Genomic DNA, 13,109 nt, shown 5'->3' with positions numbered 1-13,109 from the left:
CCTTACGTCTCCATTCTGTCTTAAAGCGAAAAATTGTCTTTTCATTTAACAATGTACAGCAAATATGGTTTCATTACAACACCAAAAAGATTTGAATAGTTCAGTTCGGTGGTAACCGACTTCATTATTTATTCGTTTATTAAATTTAATTTTTTAAAGCATAAGGTAATAAGTAATGTACAACACACAACAAAAACAAATTAGAGTCTTTTCACAGTAAAAATAAAAAAATATTTTGCAATTAACCTGAATAATCATCTGTACATATCACAAAGAAGTACTGTGACAATGCTCAGCGATTTAGATTAAAAACACAACACATGGTTATTTAGAAGGGATTAAGATTTAGTACAACTTGTCTTAATTTGTAAAAGGTGTAACATAATTTTTATAATTGGGACAATAAAACGGCATTATTTGCTAATAATTTTTTTTAATATAAATCGGCAAAATGCTTCTTTCAAATAGCAATAAGCACTATTAGAGCCAAGTAATGCATATCTTTTGTTTATTATTGTTAAACAGTTAAAACAGAAATTAAAATCTTATTCTACCCAAATTTGTGTACAAAGAATACACGGGAATGAATAATTTGATATATACATTAACATTTTTCAGAATATATTTAAAAATGGAGGTATGGAAAGTAAAATCCTGTTTAAATTAAGCCATAACTGAGTTAATCAACTTTTGGTTTGAATCAGTTAAACTATTGGAATCACCTTCAACAACTCTTGAAAAACTGTGTCGATCATCAGAATTTATGTCACAACTTTCTTCATTCATAAACTGACTATATTTAAATAATGAATGGCGACGTTTTGGACCTGTTTATTAAATATATTTTTTAAAAACTTGTTTAAATTTAAGGTTTGTACTATAATGGTTAATTTGACGTGCGAATAGTCATTGTGATACTACAATTCCTGGGTTCAACTTTACTAGTTATATCAAGTAATAAGTGTTTTATAAAAATTCTAATTGATGGGTTAATAAAGAAAAAATTGCTATAAGAATACATAGAAAATGTAAACAATGTTGTGGCATGGTAAGGGTATAATTAATCATAAGGCGTGCTTTGTTGCAACACAAAACCTTATTAAAAAAAACAAAAAAATTACATACCAATATAACTTAGTAAAACGGGAAGAAAAACAAGACCATGACCGAATCCTAAAAGAACAACACCGAGGTACATTCTAAAGTAAAAAATCTGGAAGATCTTGGATTTGCTAAATGCCAGAATAACAATTCCAACAAACTTTGTTATTGTAATTCCACTAAAAACCTAAACACATTAAAAACAAAATTGTCACATATTAGATTTAAAAAAAGTAAATCAACTTTAGATATTTAAAATCATTTTTACAAAACTTTTTTTTTATTATGTAAACTTACAGAGCTGCCCATTTCTGCGAGAGCTTCTTCTGCCCTACCCACTCGTGTATGACGTTGACTTAAGGCAAATGCTCGAACAATATGCGCACAAAATTCTACTGATATACCAACAGCCTAAACGAATTCATATTTGTTATCAACTAAAAGTGCTTATTTAATAACTTAAATTTATACTTGATGACGTGCTTTAAATAATAAAAAAAATTTCAATAACGGTAAGCAAGTTTCAATAAAGCCTATTGTAAAATACAATATAATTTTAGACAGTTTTTTTTGCTAAAGCCATTTAACATAAAACTTACCATAACTAAGTTAACTAACGAAACGGCATTTAAAGGGATGTTCCATATAAACATGATACCAAACATGTCGAGTAAAATTAAAAGAATTGTAAAAACAACAATGAGAGCTGATAAAAAATCCCATCCGAGGAGTAAAAACACAACAATAAAAATGGCCGCAACCGACACTCCTTTAAAGTAAAAAATAGTTAGTAAAAACTTTTAAGACAAAAACTAAACAATCATATATTTATGCTAAGACGTTATTAAAAAATCTTAAACCAGATACATTAAGGAAGTACAGCCAAGCATTTCTTACCTAAATTAAATATAGTGTCATTAACAATGGTCAAGTACTGTTCATAAAACACATAGAATATAGAGTAAGGAAACACTGTTTGATTGAGGCTTTGTGAAATATTAGCTGCAATTGCATTGGCTTGTTTAAGGCACCCGATAAAATCAGAAGATACCCTTGCCACAGTGTGATATGCCATGTATTGTGTTGCTAAAAAAATAAATTTAAATTAAAAAAATTTAAGTATTTAACAACTAAAAAAATAATATTTAAATTTGTTTTCACTTAAAAAAAAGTACGCAGATTTAAACAGTATACAATTTTTAAATATAAGTAAAAGCATGTAACATCTAGTAAATAAAAGCGGAAAAGTTTTACATAACGTAAATGTAACAAGCTTTTTTTAATAATATCCTAAAAATAAAATTTACATACCACCAACTTTTGATTCATTTCCTTTGCCAATTATATTAACAGCTGATCCATATGCAGCATGCCCACTAAAACATTAAAATTGTTGGTGTGTTATTACAAAAATTTTTTCGGAAAGCAGAAGGTGTATTCAAATATTTTAAACTATTTAAGTGAGTTTCCATTTGTCTATATTCAACTTATTTTATTTTAATATTAAAATAGAACAGAGTTTAATTAAATCACTTTTCTTTGTTAATTTAAGACCAAGAAAAGTTTTAGTTGATATAGTTCTTAAAAAAATTTTAATTTGTCTAAATACCAGAACATAAAAATTTGTGTTAAAGAAAATTTTATTTACCCCTTGGCACACTTTAGCTCAGGATTATCTTGCAAAAACCACGGTAAAAATCTCATAAATTCTTCGGGTGTTGGTCTTGGTTGTTTGGTGACTTCACTCCCACTTCTACATGATTGACAAGTGTCTGATACAACCTTGAATAATAAAACAATAATTTAAATATAAACTACTGTGAACAACTAAGAAGTTAATATAAAAATCTGCAGATTCCATATTTGACTTTAAATATATGATAAACAAACCAAATTCTTAAAATAAGTTTTCACGCTTTTGATATAAAAAAAATAACTGACCCAAATTATAAATTTTTAAAAAACAAAAAATTTACTTCGTTTTTTTTTGTTTTCTGAACAATATCAATGATGGGATATTGATCAATATGTAAATGCTTTTTTTCAAACTTTTAATTTCAATAATTAATTAAGGTTTAAATATAAATAATTAAACTAACTAAACACAAATGTTATTTTAAACCTTTTGTTTAAATTTAAAACGTTTAACAACGAAAAATATTATAACAGAAAATTTACAGCTTTTAAATCACCGTTATATAATAAAAGGATACTAAAACTTGACAATATGTTTTAACTTAAATTTTAAACCATAAATAAAGAAAAATACATACTGTGGCATTACAGAATGTGGAAGAGTTGCCTGTATCATCAAACCTACAGCATTGAGTTTGGGGTTTTAGCCAATCAAAATAATCATCAAGCCAAGAAGAAGCTGGATATGCTATGTGTGAACTATAAAAGAATTCAAGATTGTTTGTTTACTAAACTTGAATATGTTTATAGGAAATGTTGGTTTTTTTAACAAAACTTTAAATAAATAACTTAGGATCACTTGTACTTAACGGTTTTTAAAAAGTTTTAAGACCGTAAAGAAGAGAATTAGTGAAGACCATTAAATCCGAGATAGAATTAGCTAGGACCGTAAAATACATGAGAGCTAAGTCAGTATAGTACGAGAAAAAAATAGGTAGGACCATAAATGATGAAAGAGAATTAGGCAGTATCGTAAAGTACGAAAGAAAATACCTAGGACCGCAAAGTCTGGGAGTTTTTCTGAGAACCATTAAGTACAATTGATCCATAACTTAAATTTCTTTTGTAACTGAATATTTTAAAGGAAACTAAATTAAATAGTCTTTACTGCTTGGGCATAACATTATGGTGCTTATGCTTAAAAAATAAAAATTATTTCAGTTAAAAACATCATACTACATAAGAGAAATATTTACTTACTAGTTAGGCATTTTGGACATATGACTTATATATGTGATTAGTGAATTGTTATTACAACCACTTCCACCGCATATCTGGTCTGCACCTTGTTTTGACAAATAATCATGTCCTTCAGGAACAACAAAATAAACTGGTGCACCAACAGATAAATACCTGTTAAAAATTAATAAAACGTTTAATAACTTTTTTTGTTTATTGTGAACAGAAATGCCCATTTTAAATATATATATTTTTAAACCAATTAAAAAAGACCTTGCAAAATAAAATTAAATGCTTGACACAGTTTATTATTGATAATTCAAACAAACCATGTTTACTCTTGTACTTACTTATTTATTCCGTCGAAATAGTCTAAAACATAAGAGTCACTTGGCATAGATAAGGATTGGTCTAAACCTATTTCAACTTTGTGTAAAACTGCACCACTGAAACATGCTATGCCTGTTTAAACATAAAATTTAAATTTATTTTCTTTTAATTCTTCCCAATAAAAAAAAATTTCCCAGCTTAATTAACACAATTCTTACCAACAAAGAATAACATGACTAAAGGCCGAACTGTTTTCGACAAAACAGCGGGAGCATAAAAATCTTTTGTAAATATATACAAAATTCCATCATTTTCAAACTCTTCATCTTCATCATTTTTAATACAACAAAAACAATCATATCTATTTCCAGCCTTTAATTTAAATTGGTAATATTGTTAGAAATTTGTAAAAGTTTATTTTAGATTACAACACAATACACATAAACAACTTTTAATATTGTTATCACTTTCACTTTTAAAAAAATATTGGTAAATCTTACCTGACGTTTGCTGTCCAAAGCTAATATAGCAACAAAACAAGTCATCTGAAGAAGAAAATCACAGAAAACTGCCAAGCCGGCAAACATTGAGAATGTTCGAACTGCAGGCATTGTTGATAAACCACCTTTAAATTTTATCAAAACAGGAAATAATTAAGACAAGTTAAAAAAATAAAGTTTAAAATCTTATATTTTTTTTTAATTAACAACAATAAGTTAACTTAATAAAAAATTATTTTAGCATGTTTAAACAAAGCAATGCTCGAAAATAAATTAAAAAACGATTTGGTAGTAATAAGTACCTAGGAAAAATGCAATAGTTTCAGAAAGTGAAGACATAAACATGCTTGGTGCAACTTCCCCCAAAACTCTTCCTAATTGTTCTTCAACACTTTCTTTGTGTCTTCTTTCATCTCTAAAAAAAAGGATACAGGATTTACAAAACTAGGAGCATAAAATTTTTAAATTTACTCAAATCTAGTCAATAAATCATATGAAAAAAGGCCAATAAAACATAACTAAAATTATGTAGGTACCAGTAACTAAGAGCACATACCTTTGCACATGTTGAACTAAAATAAAAATATTGTCCACCCCAACAGCTAGTGCTAAAAATGGAACTACTTCAACAATAATTAAAGTTAAAGGAATGCCAGCATAACTGAATATACCAAGTGACATGGCAACAGAGCATAGTACAATTAATACTCCTGATAAACCAACAGTTAATTGGGCTTCAATCTAAAACAATTTTTTATTTTTATTTTACTATTGCTTTTTTTTGTTTCATTCTTTTTTATTTCAATAAAAAAGATATATGTATGTACATAAAACTAATCATTTTTTTAAAATATTTACCTTTTTGACATTTTTGATTTAATATTTACCTTTTTGACAGGTACATAAATACTTTTTGACAGATATATATAATCATTCATGACAAATTATTAGTTTTAATTTAAGACATTTAATTTAATATAATAGTTGATTAATATTGCCCCAAAAATATAAAAACTTACAAAGATTCTTCCAAAGTTGCAGTTTCCAAATTTTCCCAGTGCAATAGCCACATAAGCAAACATAATAAGATAAGAAGCTAATATTGTCATAATATCAGCGCTTGATTCCCTGTTTATTTCATCTTCAATTGATCGTTCAGAAGAGAACACAACAGTTAAGTTACTATCAGGGTTGTTGTGTGCAAAATTTTTCATGTACGCTATAAATCTTCATTGAAAAAAAATACTGAAATTAGTTTTTAGCAAAAAGAAGAAGGAATTTTTAGATTTTTAACAAGTTTTTTTTAAATTGCCAAAATAAATGCAACTAGAAAAAAAAAATCATTAATTTAAAATTGTGATAACATTACTTACTCTTTTTCCCAAGCAAGCGCTTTATTAAGTGCAGGAGTATTATTGTAATAGTTCACAACTGGAATAGTAATAACTGCAGCAGTAGCATTAAGATAATTATTAGCATCATATCCACCTAATGCTACCCAAGGAAACACAGGACCACCAAAAGTGCCAAGACAAGACATATGTAGTTTAGTGGCATCATCAATTGTGGCCGCACCACTGGTAAAAATACAAAACTTAAAAGTTATGATTTCGGAAAAATTAATAATTTGTTTAAGAATAAAATATGAAACATATACTTAGATCAACAAAAATTCTTTTTTTAATATATTTACAATTAAAAAAATTAACCAATGATAAATTTGTACATAAAAACAATTAACTTAACAAAAGATACAAAAAAGTGACTAACTTTGTACAAGCCATTAGATGGTCATGATAATCAGCAGTCATATAGAAATGGCCTTCTGACCAAGTAGTCATATTCAAATTCGAAAATTCATTTTGGAAATAATTAAGAACGGATAAAATTGTACAATTGTTATTGTAGGGTGCAAGGGGCTTAAGACAAATGTCATTTAACGTAACTGTTTGGCCGTTATCTTGAGCTACTATGTTTTCTACATAAGATTGAAGGGCTAAAATCTAAAAAAGAATTTCATTTATGTAACTTAAATTCAAACAATCACTTATATTTTTTTAAAGCTTTCGATATTTAACTTAATGTTTGAAGTTGATTACTTGGTGTACCAAAAAAGTAAAGATACTTAAAAAATAATCATAAATAATTATTTAAGTAAACTGAAATTACAAGAATACCTCTTCAAGAATATGTTTGTGAAAGATTGGACCAAATGAAATATTTTGTTGATCAACACTTGAATCAGTATAGGGAAGATAAAAAGATCTATTAGTGTGAGGTGCCCTGATAATTAATTGTTCTGTTCTGTAATACAAAAGATACAATCTTGTTTGTCTTAGTTTTTATTAACTTGCCGAACACCAAATAATATGTTAATAATTTACCAGTTGTTGTAAATGTTATTTTAAACTTTGTTCTTTGTACAAAAATGGTGTAACAGTTAATAATTAACTGCAATTCATGTATAAACATAAAATTGATTAAACAAAAAAAAAATTTTAACAAAAGGCTAATAATGTTGCATTAAATAAAAAAGTCAAAACTTATATCACAAGGAGACAAATAGGATTGGCTACCTGTAAAATGGTCCAAAATGTTGATCGTAATAATCTTTATTAAGTCTAGCATTACTTGTAGGTGCAGACCAAAGCTCGACGGGATCTGTTGTAATTGTCATATACTTTAAACCAGCAGAACATCCAGCTACAACAACTGCGCCTGTTTAAGTAAAAAATAGTATTATACTTAAAGGCTAAAATTCTAACTAGAGGTCTAAAATTGAACTAGAAATAAAAACTAAATAACTCGATTTGGCAAGTCTAAAATTTTAAGCTCAGTTAATTTATAGTAATTAGTGATGACAGCATTATTATATAAACAAATAAAAAGCTATAATTTAACAAAATATAGGCCTATTTAAAAATAAAAAAGAAGATTAACCATCAAACACTAAAGCTTGTTGTTTAACAATTGTGAGTTTTTAATGAAGAGAAAAAATAAAGAGAAAAAGAGAAAAAAGTTGGACTTTAGTTTTCTTTAAAAATAGCCAGAAATGTAATGTAACAAGACAAACCAAGACTTATAGGTCAAGTAACAAACAATAGTCAGCACTTTTGCACTCGAAATATTAAAATTTCTCTAATGTGCATTTCCGGACCATAACCTATCTTTAGTAATATCATGAAATTAACATTTTAAAATGCACAATAATAATTTATAATAAATAACAAGCAAAAAAGACTAAAACTAAATTTTATGTATGACAAAAGCATACAGGAGAATTGATGAAATAGACTCATGTAAATAGACTCAGCCAATGTTCTTACCACAAATTAAAACACTAATTGGGTGCCTGGCACAAAATGTTCCCCATATTCGAAAAGTTTTTTTTAAAAGATTTTCCAAATATAAACCAAATCTTTGAATGCAACCAATACTGTTTTTGTCATCAAGATGTTTGGGCAAGTTTCTAAAAAAAGCATCGTTTACTATTTTTTTTAAATTAAAAGCAAATATTAGATATGTGGTATTTAAATATATATATATAGGCGTACCACAACACTCCATACAGTTAAATACAGTAATATTAATCTGCATTGGCATGTTATATCATATATAGAAATATTTGTATGCGAACACCAAACAAACAACCTTTACCAAGAACATGGTAAAGATTGAAAATTAAAGGTTAAAATATATTAAAAGATGAGAAACCTACCCATCCACAGCTCTTATACCAAGATCATCCTCTCTTGCACTAACTGTGTTATCATCCACTACAGTACAACAACTATCTCTTGCAATATTTTTCTTTTTGTAACATAGGTGCATCCAAACCACCACATTCACTATTGTATAAAAAAAGTTGTTAAAAAAATCAGCAAAAATGTCAAGTAACTACTAGTCTTATTTTTTATGTTATCTACAACCAGTTAAACACCACGAAAAAATTAAAAAAAATATTTTGTATTCTTACCAAAGACAATGCAGAAAAGAGCATAAACAACAGGCATAACCACATAAAATCCATCCACACCAAATATTAGCCAAGGGGTAGAAGGTGGAGGAGGAGTTGGAGGGGGACCAGCACAAGCAGATGGACAATCATTACAACTACAGGAGCCTAAAAATCAATATATAAATAAAATATCACCTTTAGAGTGAATTCATATCATTCATTTTTTTGTATTTTTTTATGAAACAAAACTTAAAAATTACCTTTGTTTATTATATATATAGTTTGAAATTATTGATTGTGCTTATTTAAGCCAATTGATTAAAAAACATTTAAATTAAATTTACCATCTCCACCAGGCAAAGTTTCATTACAGGCTGTAGTGTTATAATTCATTCCAACCTTCGGGTCATCAACGAATGTTACATCAATTTGGAAAGGAGTTAATCCATTATCAAGGGAATTCATATATGTAATCCATTTCTAATATATACAAAAAAAACACTTAAAAAACTCAAAAATATTTAATTTCAAGTTATAAATCCACAGCTAAGAAGATTTTACACTCACAAAGAATATTGATTATATGGTTCATGATATTAAATTAATGGTTAATAATTTTTACTGACATGGGCAGTACAGCCATCAGCATAAGGTCCACATAAGAGTTTAATAGCTGGTGAGTTAGTAGAAGGGCTGGATACATGTTCACATGAATTAAACATGGAATAAGCATAGGCATTGTTAATAGTGTAATTTAATTCAGATACATATGTTCCATTGCGTATAACATGTATATGATCTTTTGGGTCCTCTAAAATTTAACAATAAGTTTAATTTTTTTTAACTTGGTAACATAAAATACCCTTTAAAAAATATTTAAACAGTTGGTTGGCAAACTTGTAACAAAAATACACACCTTTAGTACCCGTTTTTGTAACATTGACGAAAGTACTTTGGTTTGGACTGCAGGTCATTTCACAGTACAATGCAACAAAGTTGGAGTAACAACTAGGGCACCTAGATAGGTATTGTAAAGGAAGTCGTAGATTGGTTTGTAATGTATAAAGTTGGGAAGTGCTACAGCATACATTTGTAGAATTATCACCTAAAATATAACAAAGTAAATAGAAGGTTTTTAAATTATTTTTTATGCATTTAAGCGTTTACTAAAAAAAAAAAAAAACTTAAATTTGTAAAAATGTTAGGAAATAATACTAAAGTTTAAAATGTCAAAAAATTTAATTTGTGCAAAAAAGCTTACCTTTATAAAAATATGGGCATATTTCGTTAAGTAATTCTAATCCCTTTTTGTCAGTAAGTAATGGAGCTTTCTTGTTATACACACAGCCAATTTTTGCATGATTATTAGTGTTTACTGCGCACTCGTCATACATCATACAATAACCCTCCTTGTGGATATACTTTGCGTCGATTAAAGCAATAAAGGAGCAAAAAGTAATCTAGAAATAAGGTTACAAAATATTTGATTTAAAATTATTGGCTATGTAAATTAATACAAAAATTAATTTAAACTTATTGCTGATCTTGTAATAAAAAATAATAAATGTTGAGTAAGGAATAAGAACCACAGATTGAAGTGCACAAAGAAATGACAGTCTTATGTCAACTCAGCAGAATTAAGAAAGACTTAAATAATGCTATCCCAGCAAATTTTCTCATAAAAAACTAATTTACAAAAATAAGTTAGAGCCTTTTTAAATAATATTTATATTGCCAACAATTTTAAACAAGTAATTAAGCAGCAGAATTTATTTAAAAAAAAAATATAGCGTAAAACTAAAACACATTTTAATATACCTTACTTAAGTGCGTTATGACACAAAATCACTAGTGATTACACACAAAACATTGCCTAGTAAAACAATTTTTCTGTGGAGTAAATATAACATCAAAGCGACTTTTACTTTTAAATGGTTAGTATAAAAATATCCATTTTAACAATATAAAATGTGCTATATAAAAAGTGGGCCATGGCAAAGTGACAAAGCACTTTTTTTGTTTAAACATGCCAAAGTAAGTCAAATTTTAAACTATAATTGTACATACCAAACTTAATAGAAGGCAAGGAACACTAGGTTTAAGCCACATCTTGCAATTAGGTGATTAGGAAATCAGCTGACCAGAGTTACGTTACAGTTTAAACACTTCTTGACTGTTCGACAGAAAAAAACACACAACCTTTGAACAACCTAAGAGCCTAATTTTTATATTTGCCTGTCTGGCACTTGGGTTTACCACTTAGTCAGTCAGTCGGTTTTGAATTTTTTGAACACAGGTATCTCTGTATTTACCTTACACCTAAAAAATAATGATTTATATTGTTTGTCCATATATTTTCTAAAATCTATTAAATAGCCCTTTATTTTGACTTTTTTCCTAAATTTTACACAAGCCGACAAATCTAATCAATTTTAAAATACCGCAATTCATGCAATACGAACAGACAGAACAGACGAATGAATGAAAATGTTTAAATTTTGACACACCCATGACGTCATCGCTTACTACGATCATCACGCCACTCTCTTCTATCTGTTAGTTACCAACAAGCAACAAAGCCGGGTAAATTACTTTTAAAATCGATTTTTTGCCTTTTTCGTAACAGATAAAGTGGAAAGAAGATCGAACGATTCTACGCTTGGTTAATTTAAAATTGTGCAAGCAAAATACCATAAATTTATAAAAAACGACGCAAACTTTTTATTTTAATTTGAAGGTACATATTCTTTTTAAGTAATGTTGTTATGCATAAATTAAAATATTAAATAAATGTAATAAAATTTGCTTACGTTATTAGCTTAACAGAAAAAAAGCGCAACTGAGATTTTTTTTTTAAATTTACATCGTTTAAATAATGGTGAAAAATTGTGTTAAAAAAATTACCCAGCGTTCTTAATTTTACAATACAATATTCACTATAATTTAAAACATTTTTTTTAATTATGTATTTGCGTACCTTTATAACATTTAGATTTGATTTGAATAACGTAAAAATAACGTATTGCACCATTGCACCACAAATTATTGCACACGTGTTTGTTACATAATTCTTTAAAAAAAATATGTTATATAACAGAACAGTGCCAAAATTATTGTTACATAATCTTCGAGGTGTCCTATTATGAGCTTAATTATTTACCGCACGTTTTTTCTATATTAGATTTTCATCTTAGTTAAATACTTTAAATAAATATAAGTTGTTTGTTAGTGGTAAGCAACATCCAGACACAATTTTTTTAATTTAGACATGATTAAATTAGCAATTTATTTGGGTCACGTCAGTGGGTTCCAATATTATCAACAATGCCGATTTGAATAACGAAGTTTAGCACAGTTGACTAAGTTGAATAAGATTTGTTAAACAATACCTTAATAGGAAACTCAACGGAAAAATGCAGCTAGTTTATATATTTTTATAAACTTGACGCCAAACTCTCTAGGACGTCACCGGGTTGTAGGCAAGTTTGTTAGTTATACGCTGTGATGTGGTCATAAAATAAAGAAAAGCTTATAAGCTTTTTCAAGCATAGTTTGACATTGCAAACGTAGCTTGCGTTTAGCGAACTATTGACGGAGCCGTTTATCATGCAACAAAGAACTTATAGTCCCTGGAAGACCTTGTCCGACCCCTCCAGCTTTAAGTTCTTTAACAAGGACAAGTTATACATATAGGAGTGACCGACGACCAATGGACCCAATTTTAATTGATTCGCCGCTGCTGGACGACCAGATTTCAGATGTTTTTTATCAACAGAAACGCAGTTAAATCTTCTCAAAAGTGCTTGGACTAATTTTTAACTTTGTAAGAAAATCATTTGTTCAGCTTTTTTTCATATATGCATTTGTGCGAAAAGATGATAATATAAAACAGGTAACATAGTGTTATTATTATTTTGCAATATTGTAATATAGATTTTATAGAAATACCATACCATTTTTATATTGTTGAAAATACTTACGTTTAAGGCGGGTTTACATTTATTTATAAAAATGACAACCGAAGCCACAAAATTTTTAAAAAGGCAGTGGCTACAAAATTTATATTTCCGACTTTTGAAAAAAAGGACGGTTACCGGGCATTAAGGAATTCTTTTGATACTTTCGATCGATAACCGAATGTGGAATCCTTCATCATGGAGCGTGTATACAGTTTACGTTCACACCATCAATGATGTCGAGGAATGGCATTATTATATTAATAAACGAAGGTGAAGCCAGATGCCATTTCATCCTCTCTACAGTTGCTTAAGAACGAGTCGGACTTCGTAACTTAAAAGGTAAATAATTATATCAGTAATAAATGAATTATAATAATCATAATTTTG

The 13,109-nt window shown here is 28.1% G+C and overlaps 1 protein-coding gene across 1 annotated transcript; it reads right to left on the bottom strand.

Moving 5' to 3' along the window:
* Window positions 1–78: 78 nt before the first annotated feature.
* On the bottom strand, window positions 79–11,078 carry LOC145740761 (NPC intracellular cholesterol transporter 1-like). The gene is made up of 27 exons (XM_082558601.1): window positions 10,831–11,078; window positions 10,025–10,223; window positions 9,680–9,868; window positions 9,390–9,574; window positions 9,108–9,243; window positions 8,782–8,928; window positions 8,524–8,653; window positions 8,132–8,274; window positions 7,382–7,523; window positions 6,983–7,109; window positions 6,576–6,808; window positions 6,179–6,382; window positions 5,825–6,032; window positions 5,362–5,546; window positions 5,108–5,220; window positions 4,806–4,930; window positions 4,524–4,677; window positions 4,326–4,437; window positions 3,997–4,149; window positions 3,375–3,495; window positions 2,750–2,883; window positions 2,413–2,477; window positions 1,999–2,187; window positions 1,701–1,870; window positions 1,399–1,512; window positions 1,126–1,288; window positions 79–827 (listed from the first exon to the last, which is right to left on the bottom strand). Exons 1-27 carry the CDS (start codon window positions 10,870–10,872, stop codon window positions 664–666), a joined length of 4,047 nt encoding a protein of 1,348 aa, XP_082414727.1. The 5' UTR covers window positions 10,873–11,078; the 3' UTR covers window positions 79–663.
* Window positions 11,079–13,109: the final 2,031 nt, after the last annotated feature.

The sequence above is a fragment of the Corella eumyota genome, chromosome 1 (assembly GCF_963082875.1).
Source record: "Corella eumyota chromosome 1, kaCorEumy4.1, whole genome shotgun sequence".
Lineage (NCBI taxonomy): Eukaryota > Metazoa > Chordata > Ascidiacea > Phlebobranchia > Corellidae > Corella > Corella eumyota.
This window is presented reverse-complemented; position numbering and strand designations above follow the sequence as displayed.